The following is a 24,297-nucleotide window of genomic DNA, read 5'->3' on the forward strand; positions in this document are numbered from 1 at the left end:
CCCCACCCTCCCCTACCCTCCCCCACCTCCCTGTGTAACTTCCCTGACTCGTGTGTCTGCTGGTAAAGCACTTACCACTGGTAATTATAACCTCTTTGTGTGATGTTCTTGTGGGAACTAGGAAGGGGACAGAGTTTGGGGCTTCACTCTCTGCACCTCAGAAATCCAGAGGAGCCCGGGAAGGGAGAAAGGGTCGGGGATATCCCACTGGGGATGAGCCAGGGCCAGGGAAAGACACAGAGCCAAGCAAGGTAGGGGGCATGGGTTACCTTTAATGCTGCGTTTTGTGCTGAATCCCCCATGTCACCCTGTCCCTGAGTGTCCCTGCCCACCCTCCCCAGCTGCAGGGTGAGCACAGGGCCCAACCCCAGGGTACAAAGGAATAAATTAAACGTCCCCCCTCCCCCCTCCCCAATAAATAGAGTGAGTATCCTGCCCGAGTCCTCCCCTGCCTTGTGGCCTGGTGGGAGGCCTGAGGCGCTACATTCATGGCTGCCCAGGCGGGTAGCGGTGGGCAGGCCTCAGTGGGAGCTGCGGGCCCCGCACAGGGGCACTGTGCTGTCCTGGCTCTGCCCCTCCATGTCCATGTCAAGCAGCGTGGGCTGCTCACTGCGGGGCCCAGGGCTGTCCGGAGTATCCGGCCTGCTAGGAGGCGAGATGCCGAGTGTCCGGCTGAAGGAGACCAGTTTCCAGGGGTCCAGGCGGGGGCGGCTGGCAGCAGGCCGGGGTCTTGGGGCAAAGGTCAGGGTGGTGGGGCGACCAGGAAACTCGGGGGGCCGGCGGCGGGTAGGAAACAGGGCCTGGGGTTCGGGCAGGCGGGGGAAGTCCAGGGGATCTCGAGGGCCTGGTGAGAGAGGATCAGACCGGGTGAGTGGGGTGGAGCAGAGGGCGGTATTGAAAAACCAGGAGCGTTGACAGGAGGACTGGAGCTTCTGACTCCTCTCAGAAATCTGCAGGAGAAAGAGCCCTCCTCCCCCGCAATTCCCCTGCCCTGGGCCGGGCCAGAAAGAGCGCTCAGAGCCCCGGAAAGCCTCCTGCTCAGCAGCACCTCCACGTGGGGATGGCTGTCTCTCCCACAGGTGAAACACGAATCAAATGGGTACAATAATCGTAAAACAGTAGCTCAATGCCTGATAGGAGGTGCTCGCTTCCAATCATCTTTGTCAGGTTAAAAAAGGCACAGAGAACAGGGCCTAGTGCAGGTCGCGGCCTGGCCCTGTGGGCACTTGGGCTTGCTGCCTCCACTGCGTCCGTCCACAACGCCTCGGCAGGGAGAGCCCCGGGGACACAGCCCCTTCTTCCCCTGCTAAGCAGGAAATGGCTGCCAGGCCGGGGCACTGGACCTCCGCAAGGGCAGGGAAGAAGGGGCCGTTTTTTTTGCGCACTGGGGCACGAGTTGCCTCACTCACCAGGGCCAGGGGCCGCCGACTCCGGTGCCCCCCGCTGCCCCAGCGCTCCGTCCGAAGGCGTCCGCCGGTGCCCGTGGCTCACAGCGCGAGTGGCCGTGACGTGGGTGGGCGTCAGCGACTGGCGCGGGTCCTTCTTGAAGCTCTCCAGCTCCAGGTCCACCAGGGGGTTTGTGCTGGGCAAGGGCGCGGGCGGGGAGGGCGGCGGGGAGGGCGCGGCCGGCGCAGCCTCGTCGCTGTCAGAGCGCAGCAGCGAACGCGTGGAGTTGCAGTCGGACACGGAAGACAGAGACACCAGGGTGGCCGAGGGCGCCAGGCCCGGGCCCATGTCGTCGCGGCGGCCCGGGGAGCGCGCAGGTGGGCTGAGGCCGCGTGGGAAGCGGCCGGCGCGAGGGAAGAAAAGGCCGTCGAGCCAGCGCCGCTGTTCCTCGACGTCCGCCGCACGCGCCTCGGCCACGTCGGCGCCCAGGCCCACGGCGCCCAGCAGCGTGGCGCAGCCCAGCAGCGCGAATTCGCAGCGCCGCCGGGCACTGAGCCCGTGCCGGGTGCAGGGCCCCGGCACCCCCGGAGAGGGCTCGGTGGGCAGCGGCACCACGAGGTAGGCCGGGGTGCTGTGGGGAGAGGGAGCCCCGCTGCTGCCTCCATCTGCCTCGGCGAACTCCTCTGCAACCGGAGAGGGCCGGCACTCGACTCCGGGCGGTCCCTGGGGGCTTGGTGGCAAGGGCTGCCCCCAATGACCCCTCCAACAGCAAAACCACCATGTCCACTAAGCATGGCTCCCCGCTATAGCCCCCTGCCCCTGGGAGTGATGCCCACACCCCCCTTTCTCGGAACACTTTCTGCCCTCTAGCCCAGTGAAATCTGGTTCCCTCCCCACACCCCTGGGGAACGGTAACCCCTTTATCTTGGCTTAGAGTCCCCTTCAGCGGGGAATATCTCCTCCCTTCCCCTTTAAAGCACCCTTACCCTCTTACCCATCTCATTGAGGCTGGCGAAGCCTGGGGCAATGGGGGTGTGTTTGGGGGACTTGCCCAAGTTGGGGGCGCTTGATGACCACTGTTTGTTGCCTTCCCCCAGGGCCTTCAGCCTGCAGGGGAACCAGAGATGCAGGGGTGGCCCTGAGCCTTCGGGGGGGGGGCGCGTGGGCCTGGGGGTGGGGCACAGGGTGGGCTCCAGCGACCAGTACCTCTCCTCTCCTCCAGCCCGCTCCTTCTGCAGGGTGGAACTGGGCCCCCACGTCCGGCCTTTCTTCTTGCCCCCAACCAGTTCTTCCTTCTTCGGGGGCCCGCTGCGGCCCCAGGTCCCACTGCCACCACTGCTGCTGCCACTGCTGCCACCGCCACCGCCGCCATCCACGGGAGTCACTGGGCCGAGAGAAGCCACTCGGTTACCGTGTCCTGGGAAGTCTGTCCCCGCTGGCCTCTCCCTACCTCGGATTCATCCTCCACCTGGAAGCCCAAACTTGAATCATGACCCTTCTGTGCCCTAAATCCTCCCACAGCTCCCCAGTACCGTCAGGAGACTGTCCCAGCGCCTCAGCTTGGCACACGAAGCCCCTCAAACGCTATTCCTAGCTGCCTCCCTCAGCTTTAATCCCATCACTTCCCTTGGCCTAACCCTTCGACCGTCCATTCAGCCCCAGGCGTTTCCTGGGCACCTGTTCTGTGCCAAGCCCTGGGGCAAGTGCTGAGAAGACAGCAGTGGACGAAGCACATCAGACAGCCCATCCGTGGTGTGGGCATCTGAGTGGGCGAAGACGGATGACCAACAAGACCCACGCTGGGCGGGTCATCCGTGCAGTGTGACAGGGTGGCCCGTGTTGTGGGGAAGACGAAGCAGGGAAGGGGCCTGGTGGCCAAGCTTCTCGTGGGCAAGGGCGAGGTGGTGAGGGGGTGAGTCAAGAAGACACAAGGGACAGGAGCACTTCAGGCGGGGGAACAGCCAGCGCCAACGCCTCGAGGCTGGAGCGCGGGAAGTGTGCCCTGCACAGCTGGGAGGCCGGTGGGTGGGGGTGGGGAGAGGGGAAGGCCAGCCAGAGTCAGGTACTCGGGCAGAGGGTGCAAGTGCCATGGCTGGAACCCCGCGTCTACTCCGGGTCTTTGCACAGGCTGTTCCCTTCCCCTGGAATCCTGCCCCTTCTCAGTCCCTTTCCTGACCTGGCTGGCTGCTCGCCCTTCAAGCCTCCAGCTCCCGGGGACTTTGTTCCCTGGAGGGTCACTAGCCTGTCTTCCCTGCTCCTACAGCACGCGGAAGGCACCCTGATCCCAGAATACTGATTCCACCCCACAGCAGTTTCTGTCTTTATGTCCGCCATGAGAACGACCGCCAGACCTGGTACAAAGCAGGTGCCCCAACAGGCCTGCAGGGCCAGTGTGCGGTGCAAGGCTGGGGTGAGTGATGGGGCAGAACAGATTCGGTTCAGCTCTGTACCCTTCAACTTGTCGGCAACCCCCCACAGCGCACCTCTGCCAGGCAGCCCCCACTGCAGCCACCTCCGAGGCCCAGCCCTGGCCCGGCCCCCACCACCTCCCTGGTCTCACGCCCTTACTCCTGCCCTCCTACCACCCACGTGCCCCACAGCAGCCAGAGGGAAAAGGTATGTTTCACCACATCACTGCCTTGCTCACGGCCCTCCAGGGTTGCCATGTCACCTTTAAAATAAGATCCAGGTCCCTTAACCTGGCTCTCAAGGCCCAGCGTGACCCCACCACTGCTGAACCCCTGACCACAGACCTACCGCTCTGCATCCCGTCTGTTCTCCTCCAGCCAAGTAGCCTTTTGGGCTGACACGCACGCCTCGCCTGTTCCTGCCCTCAGAGCCTTGCCTTTGCTGATCCCACTGCCCGAGACCCTCTCCCTCAGACCTCTGCATGCCTCGCTCGCTCCTCACCACAGAGGCCCTGCTCAGCCCCCGCGCCTCAGACAGGCCTTCCTGACGGAAAGCAGCAACTTTTCTCTTCAATTTCCTTCCCTGATTTCCTTCGCAGCACTCATCTCTGCAAGAAATTATCCTGCCTGCTCACGGATGTATTCGTTGTCTTTCCCCCGACGAGAATGAGGGAGGGGACCCTGCCTGCCTTGGTCCCTGCGGGTCCTCTGGCCTGGTGCAAGGCGCATGCTCAGAGACGTTGGCCTGGTGCAAGGCGCATGCTCAGAGACGTTTGCTGGCTGGTGGACTGGTCAGGGTCTTGGGAGACACTCACGGCGGATGGCCCTCAGCCGGGGGATGATGCTGGGGCTCGCAGGGGGGCTGGCCCCATCGGATCCTTTCCGCTTGTCCAGGGTTGGAGAGGCCTGGACTGTGATCTTATGCTCAAAGCCTGCAAAACAGAGAGATTCCCTTCAGAAGCGGTTGCACGGGTTAGGAGAACAGCTCCCTCTACAGAAGGGCCGTCCCCTCTGAAGGACAGACGTGCCACCATCTTGCATTCCTCGGTGCAGTGCTCTCCGAGCGCGGTTCCCAGACGAGCAGCACCCACATCAAGTGGAAACATCCTGGAAATGCATGTTCTCGGCATCTGCCCCCCCCCCCCCCCACAACAAGCGGCTTTGGAGGTGAGGTGCAGCACCCGACTGCGGTGGAGCAAGCCCTCCAGGTGCCTCTGATGCATGTTCGGGTTCGAGAGCTGCTGCCCTGACCGTAGTCTAGGCCCGAGGGCCCGCTATGGTGGCCACGAGCCACACGTGGCAACGGAACACCTGAGGAGTGGTTTATGCAACCAAGGGAACGGGGAACTTTACCTTTATTTATTTAACTGTAATTAATTACAGCTTACTGTTAAAGGCGGATGTGCAAATTTGGTCATTTTTAGAAACAGTTACGCACGTTCGGGATGACTTGGGCGCGTCAATCTACTTTTCCAACATTATATTTTGTGAAATCTAAACACAGGTCGAGCATTGTTGGTGAAAATTTAGCCCGGGGTTGACATGTGCTGTGAATACAGCATACACACTGGATTTCAGAGATTTAGTGTGGAAAAAAGAAGGTATAATATATCAATAGCAAGTTTTTCTTGTATTTATTACATGTAAAACCAGCCCTGGCTGGTGTGGCTCAGTGGATTGAGCAGTGGCCTGTGAACCAAAGGGTCACCGGTTCGATTCCCAGTCAGAGCACATAGCTGGGTGCAGGCCAGGTCCCCTGTAGGAGGCGCACAAGAGGCAACCACACATTGATGTTTATATCCCTCTCTTCCTCCTGTTTCTCTAAAAATAAATAAAATATTTTTAAAAGGGTGAAAACATAACATTTTACTATGTTGGGCTAAAGTATATTATTAAAATTTCACTTGTTTCTCTTTCCCTTTTTTAAAAAAATAAATATCTTTATTTATCTTTTATTTTATTTATCTTTAGAGGGGAGGGAGAAGGAGAGAAACATCAATGTATGGTTGCCTTTCGTGCGTCCCCTGCTGGGAGTTGGCCTGCAGGGAACCGGCCTGCAACCCAGGCATGTGCCCTGACTGGGAATCGAACTGCGATCCTCTGGTTTGCAGGCCCACGCTCAATCCACTTAGCTATGCCAGCCAGGGCCCTCTTTCCCTTTCTTAATGTGGCTATTAGAAATTTTAAATCGTGCACTGTGTGTTAGCTGGGGCTGTTGGCGGCACCACCCTGCGGCCGTGGCCTCACATAGGGAGAGACACCCGGCATGATGGGCATTCATAAAGAGTCCCACCAACCCTCTGTCCAGGTGGCACTGGCAACACAAAAACATCACCTAGGAAGCAGTCTTTGAACAAAAAACATCAAACCTGCACTTGAAACTGATTAAGCCCCGAGACCCACGTGGAACTTCTGTTTTTCTACGTCAGGAATGGCCAAACATCAGCAATTCCACAGGGTTCGACCTAATACCGTTTTATAGGAAAGCCAGGGGACAGGCGCCAGGCAGGCGACACCAGGGCAACGCAGGCGGCAGAGTCCAGACCGTGGGGATGCCACAGGGTGGTGTATTTCCAACAAATTGTGGCAAGGAGGGAACGGAGGTGGAGTCAAGGCTGCGAGCANCAGTGGCCTGTGAACCAAAGGGTCACTGGTTCGATTCCCAGTCAGAGCACATAGCTGGGTGCAGGCCAGGTCCCCTGTAGGAGGCGCACAAGAGGCAACCACACATTGATGTTTCTCTCCCTCTCTTCCTCCCTCCTGTTTCTCTAAAAATAAATAAATAAAATATTTTTTAAAGGGTGAAAACATAACATTTTACTATGTTGGGCTAAAGTATATTATTAAAATTTCACTTGTTTCTCTTTCCCTTTCTTAATGTGGCTATTAGAAATTTTATTTTATTTATTTTTTTAAAAGATTTTATTTATTTATTTATTTTTAGAGGGGCAGGAGAGAGGGAGAGAAACATCAATGCATGGTTGCCTTTTGTGCATCCCCTGCTGGTAGTTAGCCTGCAAGGAATCGGTTTGCAACCCAGGCATGTGCCCTGACTGGGAATCGAACCGCGATCGTCTGGTTCGCAGGCCCGCGCTCAATCCACTGAGCTACGCCAGCCAGGGCTTAGAAATTTTAAATCGTGCACTGTGTGTTAGCTGGGGCTGTTCGCGGCACCACCCTGCGGCCCTGGCCTCACACAGGGAGAGACAACCGGCATGATGGGCATTCTGACATCACCTAGGAAGCAGTCTTTGAACAAAAAACATCAAACCTGCACTTGAAACTAATTAAGCCCCGAGACCCACGTGGAACTTCTGTTTTTCTACGTCAGGAATGGCCAAACATCAGCAATTCCACAGGGTTCGACCTAATACCGTTTTATAGGAAAGCCAGGGGACAGGCGCCAGGCAGGCGACACCAGGGCAACGCAGGCGGCAGAGTCCAGACCGTGGGGATGCCACAGGGTGGTGTATTTCCAACAAATTGTGGCAAGGAGGGAACGGAGGTGGAGTCAAGGCTGCGAGCACATAGCGGGGACACAGAAGGCAGGCAGTGACGGCCCTGAAAGTTGAGCCAGGGGTCACTCTACGGGGGCTGCGGGCACGTGAAGGGCATCTGGGTGGCCGTAGGTTCTCTGCTCTCAAGGGGCATTATACAGACTCATAAAGCTGTACAGTTTTTTGGTGGTTGTCTCTGTGTGTGATATACTATGCAATAAAGAAAAGTTAAAAAAAAGAGAGAAAGCGATAAACCCCGGGTTAGAGATGCTCTCAGCGGCCTGCCGGGGGGTGCGCAAGGGAGGGAGGAGGTACCGGAGGGCAGGCTGATGTGGCTGCTGCCTTCCCGCAGCTTGAGCAGGCGGCTGCGCTTGAAGTTGCCCTTGCGTTTGCGGACTCGGGGCTTCTCCTGGCTCAGCTGGCACATCAGCAGGTGCAGCTCCCGCTCCACGATGTCCATCTCGCGCTCAGCCAGCTCCTGCTCCCGCCGCCGCAGCTGCTCCTCCTGGAAGCGCTGCTCCTGAGCCGCCCTCAGCAGCTCCTCCTCGCGGCTCCGGAGCTCCTGCAGAGGACGCGGGCGGCTTGTGGGGCGGGCCTTACCTGCCCTGCCCTGGAACGGACCCAGGGCTGCCTGGTCTGCCTGGGCCCTGCGCGGGAGTGTCCCGCTGTGAGGCAAGTCGGGGGACACAATCCACTGACACTTCGCTAGCCAAGCCGGGTGCCAGGGCAGGGGGCTGTGCTAGACGGAAGAAAAGAGTGCCTTTTTTTTCCTTTGATTTTTGATTCTTTAACTCTTCAGTTTGGAAAACTGAAAACATCCACAAAAGCAGAGACAATAGCGTCCACATACTTCAACAACTGTCTCTATCGTGCAGATCTTTCTCCATGCACCCCCTTCCTCCTCTCCTCTGGCTCCTGCAGTACCACTTGTAAGCACTTCACTGTGGGGCGCGGCTTCCTTACCAACCCGCCAACAGCAGGCTGTCTTTCCTTAACACTCAAAAGCAGTTCCTGTGCCCCAGCCCAGGAGAAGGCACTCTGCCCGACCCCAGGCCTCAGGCCTCAGGGGTCCTGCTCCACGCCTCTCACCTTGGCCCGGCCCTACCTTCTCTTTGGTCCGGAGGTCATCGAACATGTGCTGAATCTCCAGCTTCCAGTCTTCCTGCAGCGAGTGGAAGGACTCCAGTGGCATCTGGAACAGGGCTGACTGCTCTATGACTTCAAGCTGCTTCAAGATGCTGCCGAAATCTGGCCGCCCGTGGGGGTCAGGGTCCCAGCATTCTGGGGTGGGAGTCGGGGTGTCAGTGGCTCTGCCCTGGGGCACCAGCCTGCTCAGTGAAAGCCAGGACTTCACGGGGCTGTGGCCAGACAGCCTCCATGGAGCTGAGGGGAAGGAATTCAAACCCAAATTCCTGGCGACATTTCACTTGGTGAAATTCTGGGAGAGACACCCAGGGACCTGCTCCCTGACTGGTGGTAGAATCAGGGATCAGGGAGGGATCCCAGGGCCAATGAATCTGGCAGGGTGCCCTCCAGGGCTGAGGGCCTGGCCAGAGTGAGGGCCTAGGGGCCGTGGAGCCAAGTGTGGGAAAGACCGTTCATGCTCTGATGGGTCCAGTCCCTTCTCCCTTCTTCCTGGGTCCACCGGCACAGACGGTGGGAAGGGGCGAGGTCTGGGCCCAAGGGCGCCTGCCACCCAAGCTGACCCTACCCTCTCCACAGGGCCCTGGCTCACCCTCTAGCAGGCGGGCAAAGGGCTCGGGGCACGTGGAGGGGATGGGAAGCGTCAGCTTGTTCATAGCCACGCCATATGCCACAGCCAAGGCGTCGATTTCACGGTAGGGGACCTCACCCGTCAGCAGCTCCCAGAGCAGCACCCCGAAGCTGCAGGTGGGGGAGAGGGAGGGGTGATGCTGCGGTCCACCCCAATCTTCACCTATATGCTAGCCCTGCCTCCGGTCCCCAGCGGCGTTCCTTACCCCAACATCCAGCCTAGCTGATGAGGCCAGAAGAACCTAATTTGACCTCCACTGGCCCGGTCTCAACTAAACGTGGTAGGATTGCTCTTTGATGTCTTGCCTTTGCTCCCTGCCCCCTCACCCCACCTGAAAACCTCCAGTGGGCCTCCTGTGTCCATGCAAATCCATCCTTCTTTAGCCCTGACCTCTGATGACCTCAGCTCTGCGCACTCTCAGGCCCCGCACCAACCTCAGCTTCCTCATGCAACCACACCGAGGAGCTGAACGGGCTCTGTTCTTCCTAACATGTGGCCTTTGCACATGCTGTTCCCTTTGTCAGGAACACGTTTTCTCTTGTGTAACTGTCCCTTAAGTCTCAACTCAGGTGCTCCCTCTGCCAGGAGGTCGTCCTTGATTGCACAGCCTCCAGAGCTGGGTTAGAGGCCCCTCTTCTATGTTCCCATTGAACTTCGGCACTTACCTCTGAAAGCCAATGAACACTATTCAACATTTATAAAGCACTGTCTTCTGGCCAGCGCTGTACTGGGCACTCTCAGGAATTCCTACCACAGCCCTGGAAGGCAGGAGGTCTTGGTATGACTCCCCTTGCACCCACTGACCAGAGGTAGGCTCAGAGAGGTCGAGCCACTTCCCTACAGGCGCGGAGTCACACTCACACTCAGGTCTGCCCGGTGCCCAGGGCAATGCCCTTCACGGCTGTACGACGTCAGGGTGTACATCGCTGCGCTAGAGCTGCCTGGGTGTCTCTGTTTGCCATCTGACCCTGATCGCTGTGTCCTGCCACGCCTGTCGTGCAGTAGGCCACATGCTCCCTGTACCCACACACGCATTTGTCCAACGGACACCTATCAAGTCTCCATGCCGTACCGGACACCGTTCTAGGCACTGGCACCGCAGAGGCAGCCCCTGCCTCACGCGGCCGGCAGCCTGCCTCCTTTCTCAGGGACAGTCCTGGTGGCTTTGTGCTGGGTGCGTGCTGCCTGAAACGATTTCCCATCCTCCCGTGCAGCTATGCACACCCGTGACGGTGGTGCTGGTGGGGGGGGGGGGGCGGTTTGCAGGAGGCTGTGTAGTGAGCACCTAACTTCCAGGACCCCTTTCAGCTTTTCCCTTCCCACTGGCTGCACTGTGGACAGAAAGCTGGAGCTCAAGAAGCTGTTTTGGACCATGCAGTGAACTTGGCAGTGGAGGCTGTACACGGTGGAAGAAAGTAAGAGGGGCTTGTAATCAGAGATGGCATGACTCCCACCTCTCTTGTGTCCCTGGAAACCGCTGGGGTGTTCTAATGGCCACAGGGAATGGGGAGTGATACTCAAGTTTGGCAGCTGGGAACCATGGGTACTTTTGTCCTGAAAAGTACAGGACAACACCACACAGACAAGAACTGTCCTGCCCAAAGTCGATGACACCCCGTTAAGGAACCATGACATAAGGCCTTGGGTCCCTAACACCGGAGGCTCCACGTCAGTCCTGGTCTCGCACGGCAGCAAACGCTTCAGTCTGGCTTTCCTTTGAGGTTTCTGTTCCCTGCCACCGAACTGGGACCAGCTGCACATCTGGGACCACAAGTGAACGCCCGGCGTGAAGCCAGTCAGGGCCTCGCCCAGAGGACTGCGCTGCTCTAGCTGAGACGTCCTGTCTGACTTTTCAGCCCCAAAGCCATGACTTTGCTGCTTGGTCCACCGGGAGCTGCAGCAGGGGGCTGACCTGGGCTTGGCCCTCTCCCAGCAGAAGGCCCTGGTTGCAGAGTTTTGCTGCCCCCACAAAGTCTTGCAGGCGACAGCCACAGCCTCCTGACTGGCCTCCTGCCCCCACTCCTTCGCCTACGATCTGTTCTCTGCCCTGCAGCGGGAGGGAGGCTTCCACTGCTGAATCAGACTGTGCCACTCACAAAAGCCTCTAATGGCCTCCCACTGCGTTTGGAGTAAAACCAGAGTCTGGTGCCTCATCCCAAGGGCCTTCCAGCTCTGCTACGTCATTGCCTACCACCGTCCTCCTGGTCCGCTCCAGCCGACCACACAGGCCCGCACAGCTGTGTCTGGAACATACCAACCTTGTTCTCACCTCAGTCCCTCCTTCGTGTGAGCTGTTCCCTCTGCCTGGGAAGCTTCCCCCCCCAGATTCTGCAGAGCTGGCTCTGGCTTGCCATCCAGAGAGCCGCTCAAGCGTCGCCTCTCAGAAAAGCCTTCCGCAAGACACGCTCCAGTCTAGGGCATTTTTCCATCAACCTCCCGGCTCGTCATGCTATCTAATACTTTGGTCTGGTGAATTAACTTCTCTTTTTAACATGGTTTTATAATTTCCTTAGCCTAAAAACAAATTTTATCAGCTTCGTGTGTATTTACTACCCCTGCAAGCAGGGAACGTGCATTTTTATTTCCCGCTGTATCCCTAACGTCTGGCACAGGTGGATGGATGGATGGATGGATGGTTGTCTCCAAAGACCTCAGCTTCCTGTTTGACAGCTGGTGTCTGCAGGGCCTTCAGTACTGCTAGCATCTACAACTCTACCACTTTGGGGGTCCCCCCATCTCCCCTCACTCCAAGTCATCCTCAGCTGCCACTTTTTCCAGCAGAGACCTGCTTCAGTGCCTGTCTGATGGCCTGACCTTGCCGGCAGGCCCCTTTGCTAGGCCCGGATCCTGCCTTCAGGTGGAGACTGTCCCTCCCGCTCTGCCCTCGCCCCTCCTCCCTTTCCAAGAGGCCTCCCTGCCCCACCATCAGCACCTCCAGACGTCACTGCTTTTGGAGAAGAGGGAGAGACGGATAACCTCTGGGGCCATCCAGGCGTAAGTCCCTGCAGCGCTCATTTTGGTGGTCTTGTGCCACTCGCGGGCGAGGCCGAAGTCTGTGATCTTGAGCACCGTGTCTGCGAGGTTGTGGTTCTCGATGGCGTCCAGAATCAGGACTGTGGGGTAGGAAGAAAGGCGGTCACCCCAGACCTGGTGCGCTGTGCCCTGCAAGTCCCCGCCCTGCCTCAGCTGGAACCTCGTCTCCTCCCTCCCACCTCAAGCGGCCAGTACCACCCCTGCCCCAGGCTCCCGGGAGGTCGCCTGCCCTTCTGACTCTAACCTGGACCCTGGGGAGCTCAGTGAAAGATCGATGGCCAAGGCCTTGCTTCTGCTTGGTCCAAGCCTTGAATTCCCAACCTCCCCAGAAGTGGCGACTACAAACCGTGAGCAGAATGGATGCCCTTGCCATCCCGTGTATATACTGCACTTGTGGCCCAATTCTACTCCTTCCTGTGTCATAGTCTTTGCCGTGTGACCTCGCTGGTCTTTCCACTAGAGGCAGAGCACACGTCTCCTTCCTTTCCTCCGGGCTGGCCACGCAACTTGCTTCGGCCAGTAGAGTGAGGCAGCAGTGAGAGCGCCAGGCCTCGGCCTTAAGAGGCCTCCCGTGCTGGCTCGTCCTCTTGCACGTCGGCCATTGCCAGGAGAACGTGCCTCGCTGGTCCAGGGAAGGTGAGAGGTCCTCGGGGCAAAGCCTCTCCAGCTGAGCCCCGCCCAGAGCATTTACCCTCTAGCTGGCCTACAAACGTATGAGCAGTCATACATGACAAGGAGTTTGACGACACCAAGTTTGGGGACAGTTTGTGACACAGTAGTGCTGTGACGAAATCCGATGGGTCTGTCCCGCAAGCAGACGGAATGGCTCCAACCTGCTTGCTGCCTACAGTGGGTACCAACAAGAATGATCGCCGCGCCTGGTGTGCAGCAGGAGAGTATTTTGTGGCGGGCACAGTGCTAAACAACCCACGGATTACTTCATTTACATTCATTTCATTATATTCATTTACATGAATTAACTAGCAAGCAGCCCAGGCACTAGCAAACTGAGGCTCAGAGAGATGAGGTCGCGTGGCCAAGACCACACAGCTTGAAAATGGTGGGGCAAAGACACGTCTGTCACCAGAGCCCAAAACTGCCACGGTATTCTACCACCTTACATCCGACAGAAGCCCCAGAACGTAAAGTGTACTGCCTGGGTTTCGGGTCCAGTTCTGCCTCTCATTGGCTGCATAATCGTGTATAATTTACTTTATTTTTCTTACTACTAAAATTTCTCCTGTTATTTATCTTCTAGGGTTATAATAAAGATCTAGTGCCTGAAGCAACAGTAGGTCCTTTAAAAACATCAGGTTAGCTATGACTATCAGTGTGTGTGATGTTGCCATAATTGTTCCTTATTTTCCACCTGTATCTTCGAGCTTCTTGATTCCTTCTTTGGTCACAATAACAAGGAGGTCATTCTAGCATCGGGTTGACTGGGCGGATGAAGAAACCGGGGGTTAAAGGGATCAGTGCCTTTCCCACGGTCACACAGTTGGTAATCTTGTCCACTCTTCAAAGCCGGACTCAAATGCCGCCTCCTCCTGGCAGCCTCCTGTGGCTCCTTAGCCTGTGACTCCAACTCCCAGGAGTATTCCCTTCTTGGGCCCCCACCTCTCCTCTTTGTGGAGTGACCCTGTGACAGAGGAAGCAGCCTTATAGTCACTTGATTTCTGCACCTTCCAGGCAGGGCCTAAATCAGTCTCCTTTAAAATATATTTCTGATCATGTCAGCCCTGCTTAAAATGGTCCACTGGCCACTACTACACTGAGCAAAATGCCCAAAGTCCTCAGCATAGCCCCCAAGGTCAACGGTCTGACCTCTGTCTACTGACCTGTCTACCTGTCTGACCTCATCTGTCCTGCCTCTGCCTCATTTCTACTCTCACCGCCCCCCCCCCCCCCCGGGTCTCCTTGCTGTCTCTCTAACAAGGTCCACACGTTCCCTCCTCACACCTTTGCCCTACCTGCGTCTTTGTAGGGCTGGGTCCTCTCTGTTCAGGTCTCTGTTCAAATGTTGCCTTCCCTGACCATCTGATGCAAAGGGCTCTCTCTGCCCCATCCTCAATGTGTTTTATTTCCTTCAGAGCCTGACACTTTCTGGGAATTTTATCTATCTAAATATCAATCACCTATTTCTGTTCACTAGACTGTCACTTTCACGAGTGGGGAACCTTGCCTTGCTCACTCCTTGCACAGTGCCCGGTATGCTTAATTCTGCTTAAGAATCATTGGTTGAAAGACCCAATGAATGCATGACATCAGATGAGGCGCCCCTTAGGGAAGGGGGCCTGGGGGAAGCGGGGCTGTCGAGGCCCCGCGTCCTCTGTCTCAGGCACGGAGCAGTCCCATTGCCTGAGCAGGAAGCTCTGGCCTAAAGAGTCCCACCAACCCTCTGTCCAGGTGGCACTGGCAACACAAAAACACGGGGGTGTGACCGCAGCGTCCTTGTACCCCAGCTGCAGGCTGTGAATTAGTGGAGGCAAGGGAGAGCTCAGAAGCTGTCCCAGTCTTCAGGAGGCGCAGGCAGGTGGTCCTGACTCCACTCACCCAGCATTTCACAGGAGTTCGAGCGGGAGCATCTACGAAGGCAGGGACCAACTACGTCTGTCTTGCTTCACTCTGCAGCCCTGCCTCAGGGCTTGACACACCTTGGACACTTGGAAGCTCTCTGCTGAGTGTACGAATGTCAGGCCTGGCAGGTAAGGAAGACTGCCCCCTCTGTTTTAGGTGGTGGTGGGGGCATAGCAACAAACTTACAAAACTCGTGGGATGGATTCAAACAGATTTCAGCAAGTAGCATTGACGGGGATCAGCAACAGATGAGATGTGAGCGCTGAGCAGAGCCCTTCACAGTCACGTGAGGGCGGGGACATGTTGGTGTTATTCACCACTGAGCCCTCTCGCTTAGCACATGATCTGGCCCAGTAAATATGAAACTAAGGAGTGAATAAATAAACGCAGAAATGAAAGGAGGAGGGAGGGGGCAGAGGAAGGATAGGAGAGCCAGGAAGGCAGGATTTTTTCCCTGTTGCATCCTTAACAGCCAGGACAGGGTCTGGCATACAACAGGTGCTCTGGAACGACCTGGGAATGAATGAAATTCCTAGTTTGCAGGTATCATTAGGGCAGAAATCACGGCCATCTTGTTCCCTGTTTGGCACCTACTTAATAGGTGCTCAATTAATATTTGCTGACATCATGAGAAGCTCCTTGACCTAGATGTGTGTGGGTCCTGGGGAGCCTTCCCTGTTAGCTGGTCCCCATCCTCATTCAACAACCAATCAACTTTTGAGAGCCCGCGTTAGGCCCAGCAGCCTAGAAGCCTTTACATAAGGCGCATCCCTCTTCCTTCTTCCTCATCTTTCCCAGTCTGCCTCAGCCAGCCGGAGCAGAGGTGTAGGAGGATGCCAGGAAGTGGTTCTCAACTAGGGACCGGTTTGCCCCCCAGGGGACATTTGGCAATGTCTGGAGACATTTTGCTGATCATAGCTGCAGGTGGGGGTGGGGTGGGGAATGCCAGCGGCATCTAGTGGGTTCTAGAGACCAAGGATGCTGCTAAACAACCTACAACACACAAGACAGACCCTGTGATCACCCCTCCCCGAGGGTCAATAGTGCCAAAGTTGAGAAACTCTCACTCTAGGCCAGGTCCTCTCTGTCTCGGCAGGGCGGATGCTGGCGTCCTGGCTGGACAGGAGCACCACGAGGGCAGGCACTGCATCTGCCCTGTTCACACTGGGGAGGCAGGGCCTGTCACAGTGTTCACAGATCCGTATTCACCAAGCTACTGTGTGTGACTCTGTAGACTGCGAGGCAGGTAGTCCTTTGACCTTTCTCAGCAACCCTTCTCTCCGAGAGGGGCAGGCCTGCCTCACTGGGCCCTGAAGGTATACTGCTGGCCCTTCCTACCCCAGGCAGTGTTTTCTGGTGTCCCCATTTCCCGCCACCTAGGCCTGGTTTCCTGAGGTTCTGTGAAAGCAAGTTTTGGGGGAGGACACCACTTACTGTTGATGGACTTGAGGTCCCGATGGATGATGGGCACTGGGGCATCATTGTGTAGGTAGTTCATGCCCCGGGCCACCTGCACAGCCCAGTTGACCAGCACATGAGGGGGCACCCGGCGACCTGCCAGCACCCTGCTCAGTGCGCCCCCCCTGGCATACTCCATCACCAGGCAGAGGTGTGGGGGGCTGAGGCAGGCGCCCCTGAGGGCAATGATGTTGGGGTGCTGAAGGGCTCCAAAGAGCCGGGCCTCTTGGCGCACCTGCTCTGCTGTCACTGCCGGGTCCCGCTCAGGGTCCAGCCGGGCGGCCTTGACGGCCACCTCCTCGCCACGCCACAGGGCCCGATAGACCTTGCCAAAGCCCCCTACACCGATGATCTCTTCTAGCTGCAGCTCGTGGAAGGGAATCTCCTGGGGCAGCTGGAGGCTGGCGGGTGCAGCGGGTGCGGCTGGGGCCACGTAGTTGCTAGGGAAGACGCCCACACGGCCGCTGGGTAGCTGCCCGGTCCACCAGCCCTCGTCGCCCGATACCGCACAGTCCTGTGAAAGCACCTGGACGCGGTCGCCCCTCCGCAGGGTCAGCTCCTCGTCTCCCGCCGCCTCGTAGTCGAACACTGCGGTCCAGACGGGCCCCGCGGGGGTCGTGCCCCATTCCTTGGCCACCGCGCCCCCCTCCTCCTCCTCCATGGGGGAGGGGCCGGGGGCTGCGGGAGACGGCTTCAGACAGGCTGCCCGCGGGCTGCAGAGGGCGGGCCCCGGTGGCCAGGATGGGGGGCAGTCCCTGCGGGTTCTAGGGGGTTCCTGGGGGCCATGGCTGGGGGGCCCTCCGCAGGAGCAGGAAGAAGTCGCTTTAAAAGGGCAGGGTCCTCAGCTCTGATTCAGCTGTCCAGGCGGGGCGGGGTGGGGGTAGGGAAGCAGGTTCACTGGTCCCTCTCGAATGTCAGGGCACCAAGAAGGCCTGGCTGCCCGGTTCCCGAATTCCTGCCGGGGCCCGCCGGTGGGGGATGAGGGCGAGGGCAGCTGGCAGCCCCCTTCCCCGCACCTCTCACCCCGCGCAGCTCCACCGGCGGCCCCCGGCTCCGCATCCCGGGCCACGACCGCCGGGCAAGGCGGGGGTGGCGGGCCCGGGGGCGCCCGCCCCAGGACGGGGTGGCGCGCCCCTCGGCCTCCTCAAGCTCGGGGCGGCCAAGCGGCCCCCATCCTCTGCACCGGCCTCCGGGTCGGCCCCAGCCCCTGCCCCTGCCCCTGCCCCCGCCCGCGCCGCTTCCCCCCGGCCTCTGGCGGTGCCTGAGTGACGCGATCGCCGCCGCCGCGGTGCCGCTTGGGAGTTGTAGTCTTCCACTGTGCGGCTTCGCGGCTAGCCCCCAGCCCAGAACCCCGCTGCCAGCCACTGACAGCAGTGAGGACTTCGTGGGGCCGAGGAGTCCTCCCGGGGAGAAGAGCCTGGCCTCGGACCTCCCTGAGACCCAGAGGCCGAACGCCTGAAGGAGGTAAGGAGAACAGGGGAGCGTGCCTCACAGACCCTACTGCGGGGGCTGCGGCCCGGGGTCGAGTCGAGGGCAACAGGCACGCTTCGCAAAGCGCGAAGGTGCTGTGTAAAGCAGGGTTACTGCTCAGAGCCTCTATCGGCCCCTGGGGGTCCCTATCCGAGATGCACGCCGGGAAACGTAGTCCGCTCTCCGACCCGCGCTGCGGGAGGCAGCCCACTAACTCCTGGTTTCGGGAGTCCGCCGGTGGCACCAGCACGCTAGGGAGACGGGCCGATGGGGAGGCCTCTGCGAGGAAGACGGGGCTGGGAGGATGTGTTTGCCGTCCCTGGGGATAGCACAGCCGCATCTGCCTCCCCCCGCCCAGCTACGGGTTCCTCTGTCTCCTCAGTCAGAACTCCTACCCGCGAGAGTCCCCGCCACGCATAATAGGAACTTCGATTAGTGGGTGGGAGGCAGAGAGGGCTTAGACCCCAATTCTCTACGCGTACCGATGACGCGTAGAGAATTGAAGTCCAGGTCTAGAACTAAAAATGACATGGCAAGAATCAAAGGCAGATTTTTAAATTGAAAAACAAAGCTATGTGATTAGAAGTGCCATCCCATGCATTTCATTTTATTAATTTTTAAATTTATTTTTTTGATTACAGTTTGGATTCAACGCTTTTTAAAATTAGTTTCAGGTGTACAGCACAGCTGACAGATATTCATATAGATTATAAAGTGTTCCCTGTGATAATTGAAGTGCCCACCTGGTACCATAAATAGTTATTATAGTATTGTTAACTATATTCCCTCTGCACTACCTTACATCCCCATGCCTGTTTTGTAACTGTCAATTACCGTATTTTGCCACGTATAATGCGCACTTTTGTGCCCAAATTTTTTAGGGAAAAATAAGGGTGCGCATTATACATGGGGAGTACTAATTCCATATTAAACCAGCTTTGCTTGTTTTTGATCACCTCAAAGCCCACGTAACACAAAGTGCAAAACCAATCACGGCGGACTTGAAAACCCAACTTGCTGTGATACTTGGTGGACTAACTAGCCAACTGCAACCTCTCTGATGTGTCAGTAAACAAGCCCTTTAAGGCCCTAAAGAAGGAAGAGTGGACATCATGGGTGCAGTGAGCTGGTAATGATTTAATCACCTATAAGCAGGATCACGAAAGCATCCATCGCTCAGGTTTGTGATTGGGTCCTAAGGTCGTGGAATGGTGTCAAGAAGGAAGTGGTTGTGGAATAGCTTAAACGACGTGGCACCAGCAATGCTATGTATGGAACTGAGGATGATGAGATTTACCGGCATGAGGACAGTGACTCTTCAAAAGACACTGGTAATGTGCAAATTGAAGAAGACGAGACTTCTGATATTGACAGTGACGAAGAGTTCTTGGCCTTCTTTGATGCATAAACACTGTAAATTTGTTACAGGCACATAAAATTCCTTGCGCCTTGTATCTGCTCTTGTGTCTTGTAATTATGTGTTACCTAACATTTCTTGTACCACGATATGTTAAAAAATAAATGCTAAAATTCCTTTATTAAAAAGTATCTAAATATAACTAAATAAATAATTGAATTAAAAACTTAAAAGATTTTTTCCCTTAAATTTTGGGCTAAAAACCTGGGTGCGCATTGTACACAGCAAAGTAGTACTTCTTAACTCCATCACCTTTTTTTACCCTGTCTCCCAATACCCCTCCCCTCTGAAACGCCCCTGAAAAGGGGGGGAAAGAGGAAGCAGCTGGCAGAGGTTCAGTGACTTGTTCAAGATGCTCAAATCTGTGAAGGGCAAAATTCTGGGTCTTTTCACTTGGCCTCTCCTGAGTGGTCTGAGGGTCTGGAGGAGGCTAGAAGAGGGGAACTCCATTGGGCTCTGGTTCCCAAACTCTAGAGAACCGCCTCACAGCCCTGCTGGGGTTCCACTCTCCAAGGGAAGTGAGTACCTGGATCTTGGCTACCTGTGGGGCAACTCAGGACCCACCAAGAATGCTTGTTGGCAGAGAGAAAACCTGCTTCATTCTGAGTACAGATGGTTCTGTTACATCCTGATACATGCAGTTTCTGAAAACCTGGAGTTCTGTAACGCAGTGCACTGAAATGACAAGGCTTTATGGTGTCAGATAAGAACTTACAAACCTGTAGAAAATTTAAAAGAGCCTGGCATTTATTGGAGCCTGACTGAAGATACACCTAGAAGCAAGATCTCAAGAGACTGTAAAGAATGCTTCCCAGAATGACAGTTTGCAGTTGCTTTTTTGCATTTGAAATGAAAAAGGGAACATAAAGAATAGTACATGAAGGTGGGAGAAAGCACGGTGGAGATAGGATTACTGTACAGACTAGTTAAAAATGTGCTCTGTGGTAACTTCAGGGCAGGATGGTGGCCGAGGTAAACAGCCTGTTTCCTCACGTAACCACATCAAAATTGCAACTAAAATATAGAACACCATCAACTCAGAACCATCAGAAATCAAGTTCAACACAAGCCTGACAAGTACTGAGTTAAAGAAACCACACCCATCCAAACTGGTAGGAGGGATGGAGATGCAGAATGGGCAGGTCCCACATCCGCATGTTGTGGATAAAAATTCGGGAGGGGTATCTCGGGAGTGAAGAGTCCCAGCCCCACACCAGGACCCCACCCCAGGGTTCCAGTGACAGAAGACAAGTTCCCATAACTTTTGGCTGCAAAACCCAGCAGGGACTGAGTCAATGGAAGGAACTCACGGAGTCCCAAGCAGTTCCCCTTAAAAGAACCCACACATGAACTTACTCAGACTCACTCCCTCTGAGTTCCAGCATCAGAATAGCAACTTGAAAGGCACCAATGGCATAGAGGGAGAAACTGAAGTGTCTGGCATCAAGGTGGGAGCTGGGAGATTGCTTTCTCCAGACAGAAAGGTGGGCAGAGGCCAATGTCCCTTTTTTGAACCTTTCCTCCACAAAGCCACAGAGCTGGCAGGTAGGTGCCCTATCTGAGGCTCCATCAACCTGGCTAATACTGTTTGCTCTGCCCCAGGGAATCCCCAGAGAGGCCATCCACCGCAACTTGCAGGCCCACCCAAGCTGCTTTTAAATATGAATGGCTGGTCTTAGCTCATGCTTCACAACCTCCTAAATCCTATCAAACAGGTATACCCACCCAGCCTCAGTAAGTCCCCAGCTTCCAGGCCCAGTACCTCTTGCTAAGTGGCCCCAGGCCCGGCACTAGCAGCAGCCAGCCTAGATTGCTTTATAGCTCAGCCACGGTGCCCCTAGGCAGAACACAAGTAGGGGATGACCTTGGCCTGCACCACCCAGGAAACCCCAGCCCCTGCACACACATCAGAGCACCACCATTCTCCCCCTGCACAGCTGATCCTCCGCAGAGGGTGGACGTTGGTGGTCAGTGGTCACAGCCAGTCCTTGTAGCTGAGTGGCCTGGGTAAATCCCTCCCGTTGATCGGCAGATAGCGATCAAGACTCAACTACAAGAGGAGGACGTACTCAGTCCACGTGAAGAGCACACCTCCAGTACCCAGCTTGGGTGATAGGAGAGGCTGTGTGACTGGACCCTATAGGACACCTCCTATGTTAGACCACACTACTACCAAGACAGGGAGTCATAGCAGCTCTACCTAATACCTAGAAATAAACACAGCATGGCTGCCAAAATGAGGAGACAAAGAAACATGGCTGAAATAAAAGAATAGAGCAAAGCTCCAGAAAAAAAGAACTAAACAAAATGTAAATAAGCGATCTATCAGATGCAGAGTTCAAAATATTGGTTATGAGGATGCTCAAGGAACTAGTGAGAACCTCAAGAGCATAAAAAGACCCAGTCGGAAACAAAGGATACACTGATAGAAATGAAGAACAATTTATAGGGAAACAACAGTAGAGTGGATGAAGCTGAGAATCAAATAAATTATTTGGAACATAAAGAAGCAAAAAGCAACCTATTAGAACAACAAGAAGAAAAAAGAAAAAAAAATATGAGGCTAGTGTAAGTAGCCTCTGGGACAACTCCAAGTGTTCCAACATTCACTTCATAGGGGTCCCAGAAGGAGACGACAAAGAGCAAGACATTGGAAACCTGTTTGAAAAAATAATGAAAGAAAATTTCCCTAATTTGATGAAGAAAATAGACATGCAAATATAGAGCCTCAACCAAGGGGCTGCAAACAAGATGGATGCAAAGAGGCCCACTCCAAGACACATCATGATTAAAATGCCGAAGATTAAAGATGAAGAGAGACTCTTCAAAGCAGTAAAAGAAGAGCAGTTAGTTATCTACAGGGGGGGTTCCCATAAGATCGTCAGCTGATTTCTCAACAGAAACTTTGCAGGAAGAATTGTTTGGCAAGAAATATTCAAAATCAGGCCTGGCTGGTGTAGCCCAGTGGATTGAGCACGGGCCTTCGAACCCCATGATCAAACCCCATGATCAAACCCCATGATTGTGGTTCGATTCCCAGTCAGGGCACATGCCTGGGTTGCAGGCCAGTTCCCAGCAGGGGACGCATGAGAGGCAACCATACATTGATATTTCTCTCCTTCCCTTCCCCTCTAAAGATAAATAAATAAAATATTTAAAAAAAAGAAATATTCAAAATCATGAAAAGCAGGGACCTACAGCCAAGATTGCTCTACGCAGCAAAACTATCATTTAGAATCGAAGGGCAGATAGAGAACTTCCCAGACAAGAGAAAACTAAAGGAAGTCATCCTCACCAAACCATTATTATAGGAAATGTTTAAGGGACTATGAACAATAAAATTCCGTTGTTGATAGAACAATACATATCTATCAACAACTGAATATAAAAAACAAACTAAGCAAGCAAGAAGAACAGAAACTGAATCATAGATACCGAGGGCATTTTGAGGGTTACCAGATTGGAGGGGTGAATAGGTGAAGAGGTGAGGGGATTAAGAAGTACAACCAGTTACAGTTACAGAACAGCCACGTGGATGTAAAGTCCAGTGTGGGAAATGGAGAAGCCAAAGAGACGCATGACCCATGAACTTGAACAATGATGTGGGGGTTACCCGAGGGAGTTGGGCGTGCTGGGTGGAGCGGTCACAGGAAGAAAATTGGGACAACTGTAATAGCATAATCAATAAAATATATTTTTTAAAAATGTGCTTTTTTGAGGGTGGTTCCCCTCTGAGGGTTATGAAAAATAGGTATTTTAAATATGTGTTAATACAGATACACAGAAGCAATGGACAGGACTTCCTTAAGGCAGAGATAACTCCTTACTAAAGAAGTTATATGCCTGGGGTGTTTACTATCCACCATGATCTGCCCTGTTAGGAATTTATAATCAGATAACCCTGGGATTTATTATAGTGCCCCTTTTTCATCCACAACGGAAAACATAGAATTAGAGATGGTTTGCTCAAAATGTATGCAACTTTATAATCAGAGTGCTAAAAAAATACACTAACAATTCTAATAGGAATACTAACACAGTTAAATTTTTCAGATATTTGCGCTTAACAACATCCCCTGTCCCTTTGCAATTGTAAAGCCTGGGGCTCGTCTGGAGATATGAACTTGGAAATGCTGGTCTGGAGATATTCAATTCTAATGAAGACTATTTTCGTCGAGATTAAAAATGGAATCTTAGGGGTAGCCTTCATTAATCTGCTATTTTATTTTATTTATTTTCAAAGATTTTTATTTATTTATCTTTACAGGGGAAGGGAAGGACAGAAGGAGAGAAATATCAATGTATGGTTGCCTCTCATGAGTCCCCTGCTGGGAAATGGCCTGCAACCCAGGCATGTGCCCCAACTGGGAATGGAACCGAGATCCTTTGGTTCACTGGCCTGAGCTCAATCCACTGAGCTACACCAGCGAGGGCTAATCTGCTATTTTAAGATAGGAAAATAAGTTGCAGGTTCTTCACCTGCATTTACAGCTTTGCCACATACCCTAACATTGTTGCAAGGGTTGTGGTCTTTGAAGCCACTAAATAGGCCACTGTGGGTATCAAGAAAACATTTTCTGCAGATAAGCAAATTTCCCTTTAGGATCTTCTTTTGTGACTAAAGCTGTCCGCTCCCTGTTCAAAACATTGACTTCCTGGAGAAAATTGTGTATTAGCCGACATGCTTGTGTTATGCTGACATCATTGCTCTCTTTGCCAGCTGCTTATGGGGTGATTCAAGTCAAAGAAGGCGGCGGCAGAACAGGTCGTTCCAAGCATATGCCTGGACCTGGGTGAGGAAAGGGACCTGCCTTGTCCTAACCTGGTTGGGCACCGCAGTGGAAATGGGGAGAAGTGGGGTGGAATGGGTCAACGTCTTTTTAAAAATCCTTTGGATTTTGATTGAGATTGTAATGAAGTTCATTTGGGGAGTATTTATGACTTTTAAACATTGAATCTTCTGTCCTTGGACACATATAATTTTCTCCTGGGATATCTTGTACATGCTGTCTGTGGTTCTTTCACTGGGGCTTTACTGTTTTTATATTATTTGTGGCTGGGATTTTATTTCTTTTTAATCAGTTACTACTGTTTTCTTTTTAAGAAAAAATCCTCACCCAAGGACATGCTTATTGATTTTAGAGAGAGGGGAAGGGAGAGAGAGAGAGTGAGAGAGAGAGAGAGAGAGATATGAAAGAGAAACATCGATGGGTTGCCTTTGGTACACACCCAGCTGAGGATGAACCTGCCACCTAGGCAGGTGCCCTGGCCGGGAAT

At 54.6% G+C, this 24,297-nt stretch overlaps 1 protein-coding gene across 6 annotated transcripts; it reads right to left on the minus strand.

Moving 5' to 3' along the window:
• Nucleotides 1–252: 252 nt before the first annotated feature.
• On the minus strand, nt 253–17,383 carry MAP3K10 (mitogen-activated protein kinase kinase kinase 10). 6 transcript variants are annotated; one of them, XM_037047476.1, is made up of 10 exons: nt 16,660–17,383; nt 11,998–12,178; nt 9,027–9,175; nt 8,397–8,572; nt 7,607–7,853; nt 4,610–4,726; nt 2,593–2,770; nt 2,381–2,493; nt 1,410–2,069; nt 253–844 (listed from the first exon to the last, which is right to left on the minus strand). In XM_037047476.1, the coding sequence occupies exons 1-10, from the start codon at nt 16,757–16,759 to the stop codon at nt 522–524; spliced, it is 2,244 nt and encodes a 747-aa protein (XP_036903371.1). In that variant the 5' UTR covers nt 16,760–17,383; the 3' UTR covers nt 253–521. The 6 variants fall into 6 exon arrangements, with proteins under 6 accessions (XP_036903371.1, XP_036903364.1, XP_036903369.1 ...); XM_037047469.1 differs by having other exon boundaries at nt 16,110–17,383; XM_037047474.1 differs by lacking the exon at nt 253–844 and having other exon boundaries at nt 1,428–2,017; nt 16,110–17,383.
• Nucleotides 17,384–24,297: the final 6,914 nt, after the last annotated feature.

The sequence above is a fragment of the Sturnira hondurensis genome, unplaced genomic scaffold (genome assembly GCF_014824575.4).
Source record: "Sturnira hondurensis isolate 20B ecotype Veracruz unplaced genomic scaffold, ASM1482457v3 Scaffold0005791, whole genome shotgun sequence".
NCBI classification, from domain to species: Eukaryota; Metazoa; Chordata; class Mammalia; order Chiroptera; family Phyllostomidae; genus Sturnira; species Sturnira hondurensis.

Coding starts and splice junctions, on each gene's coding strand:
- MAP3K10 (XM_037047469.1), bottom strand. CDS start 16,794: ATGGAGGAGGAGGAGGGGGGCGCGGTGGCCAAGGAATGGGGCACGACC. Junction 12,179..16,109: donor GGACCTCAAGTCCATCAACA/GTAAGTGGTGTC, acceptor CCTACCCCACAG/TCCTGATTCTGGACGCCATC. Junction 845..1,409: donor GTCGGCGGCCCCTGGCCCTG/GTGAGTGAGGCA, acceptor CTCTCTCACCAG/GCCCTCGAGATCCCCTGGAC.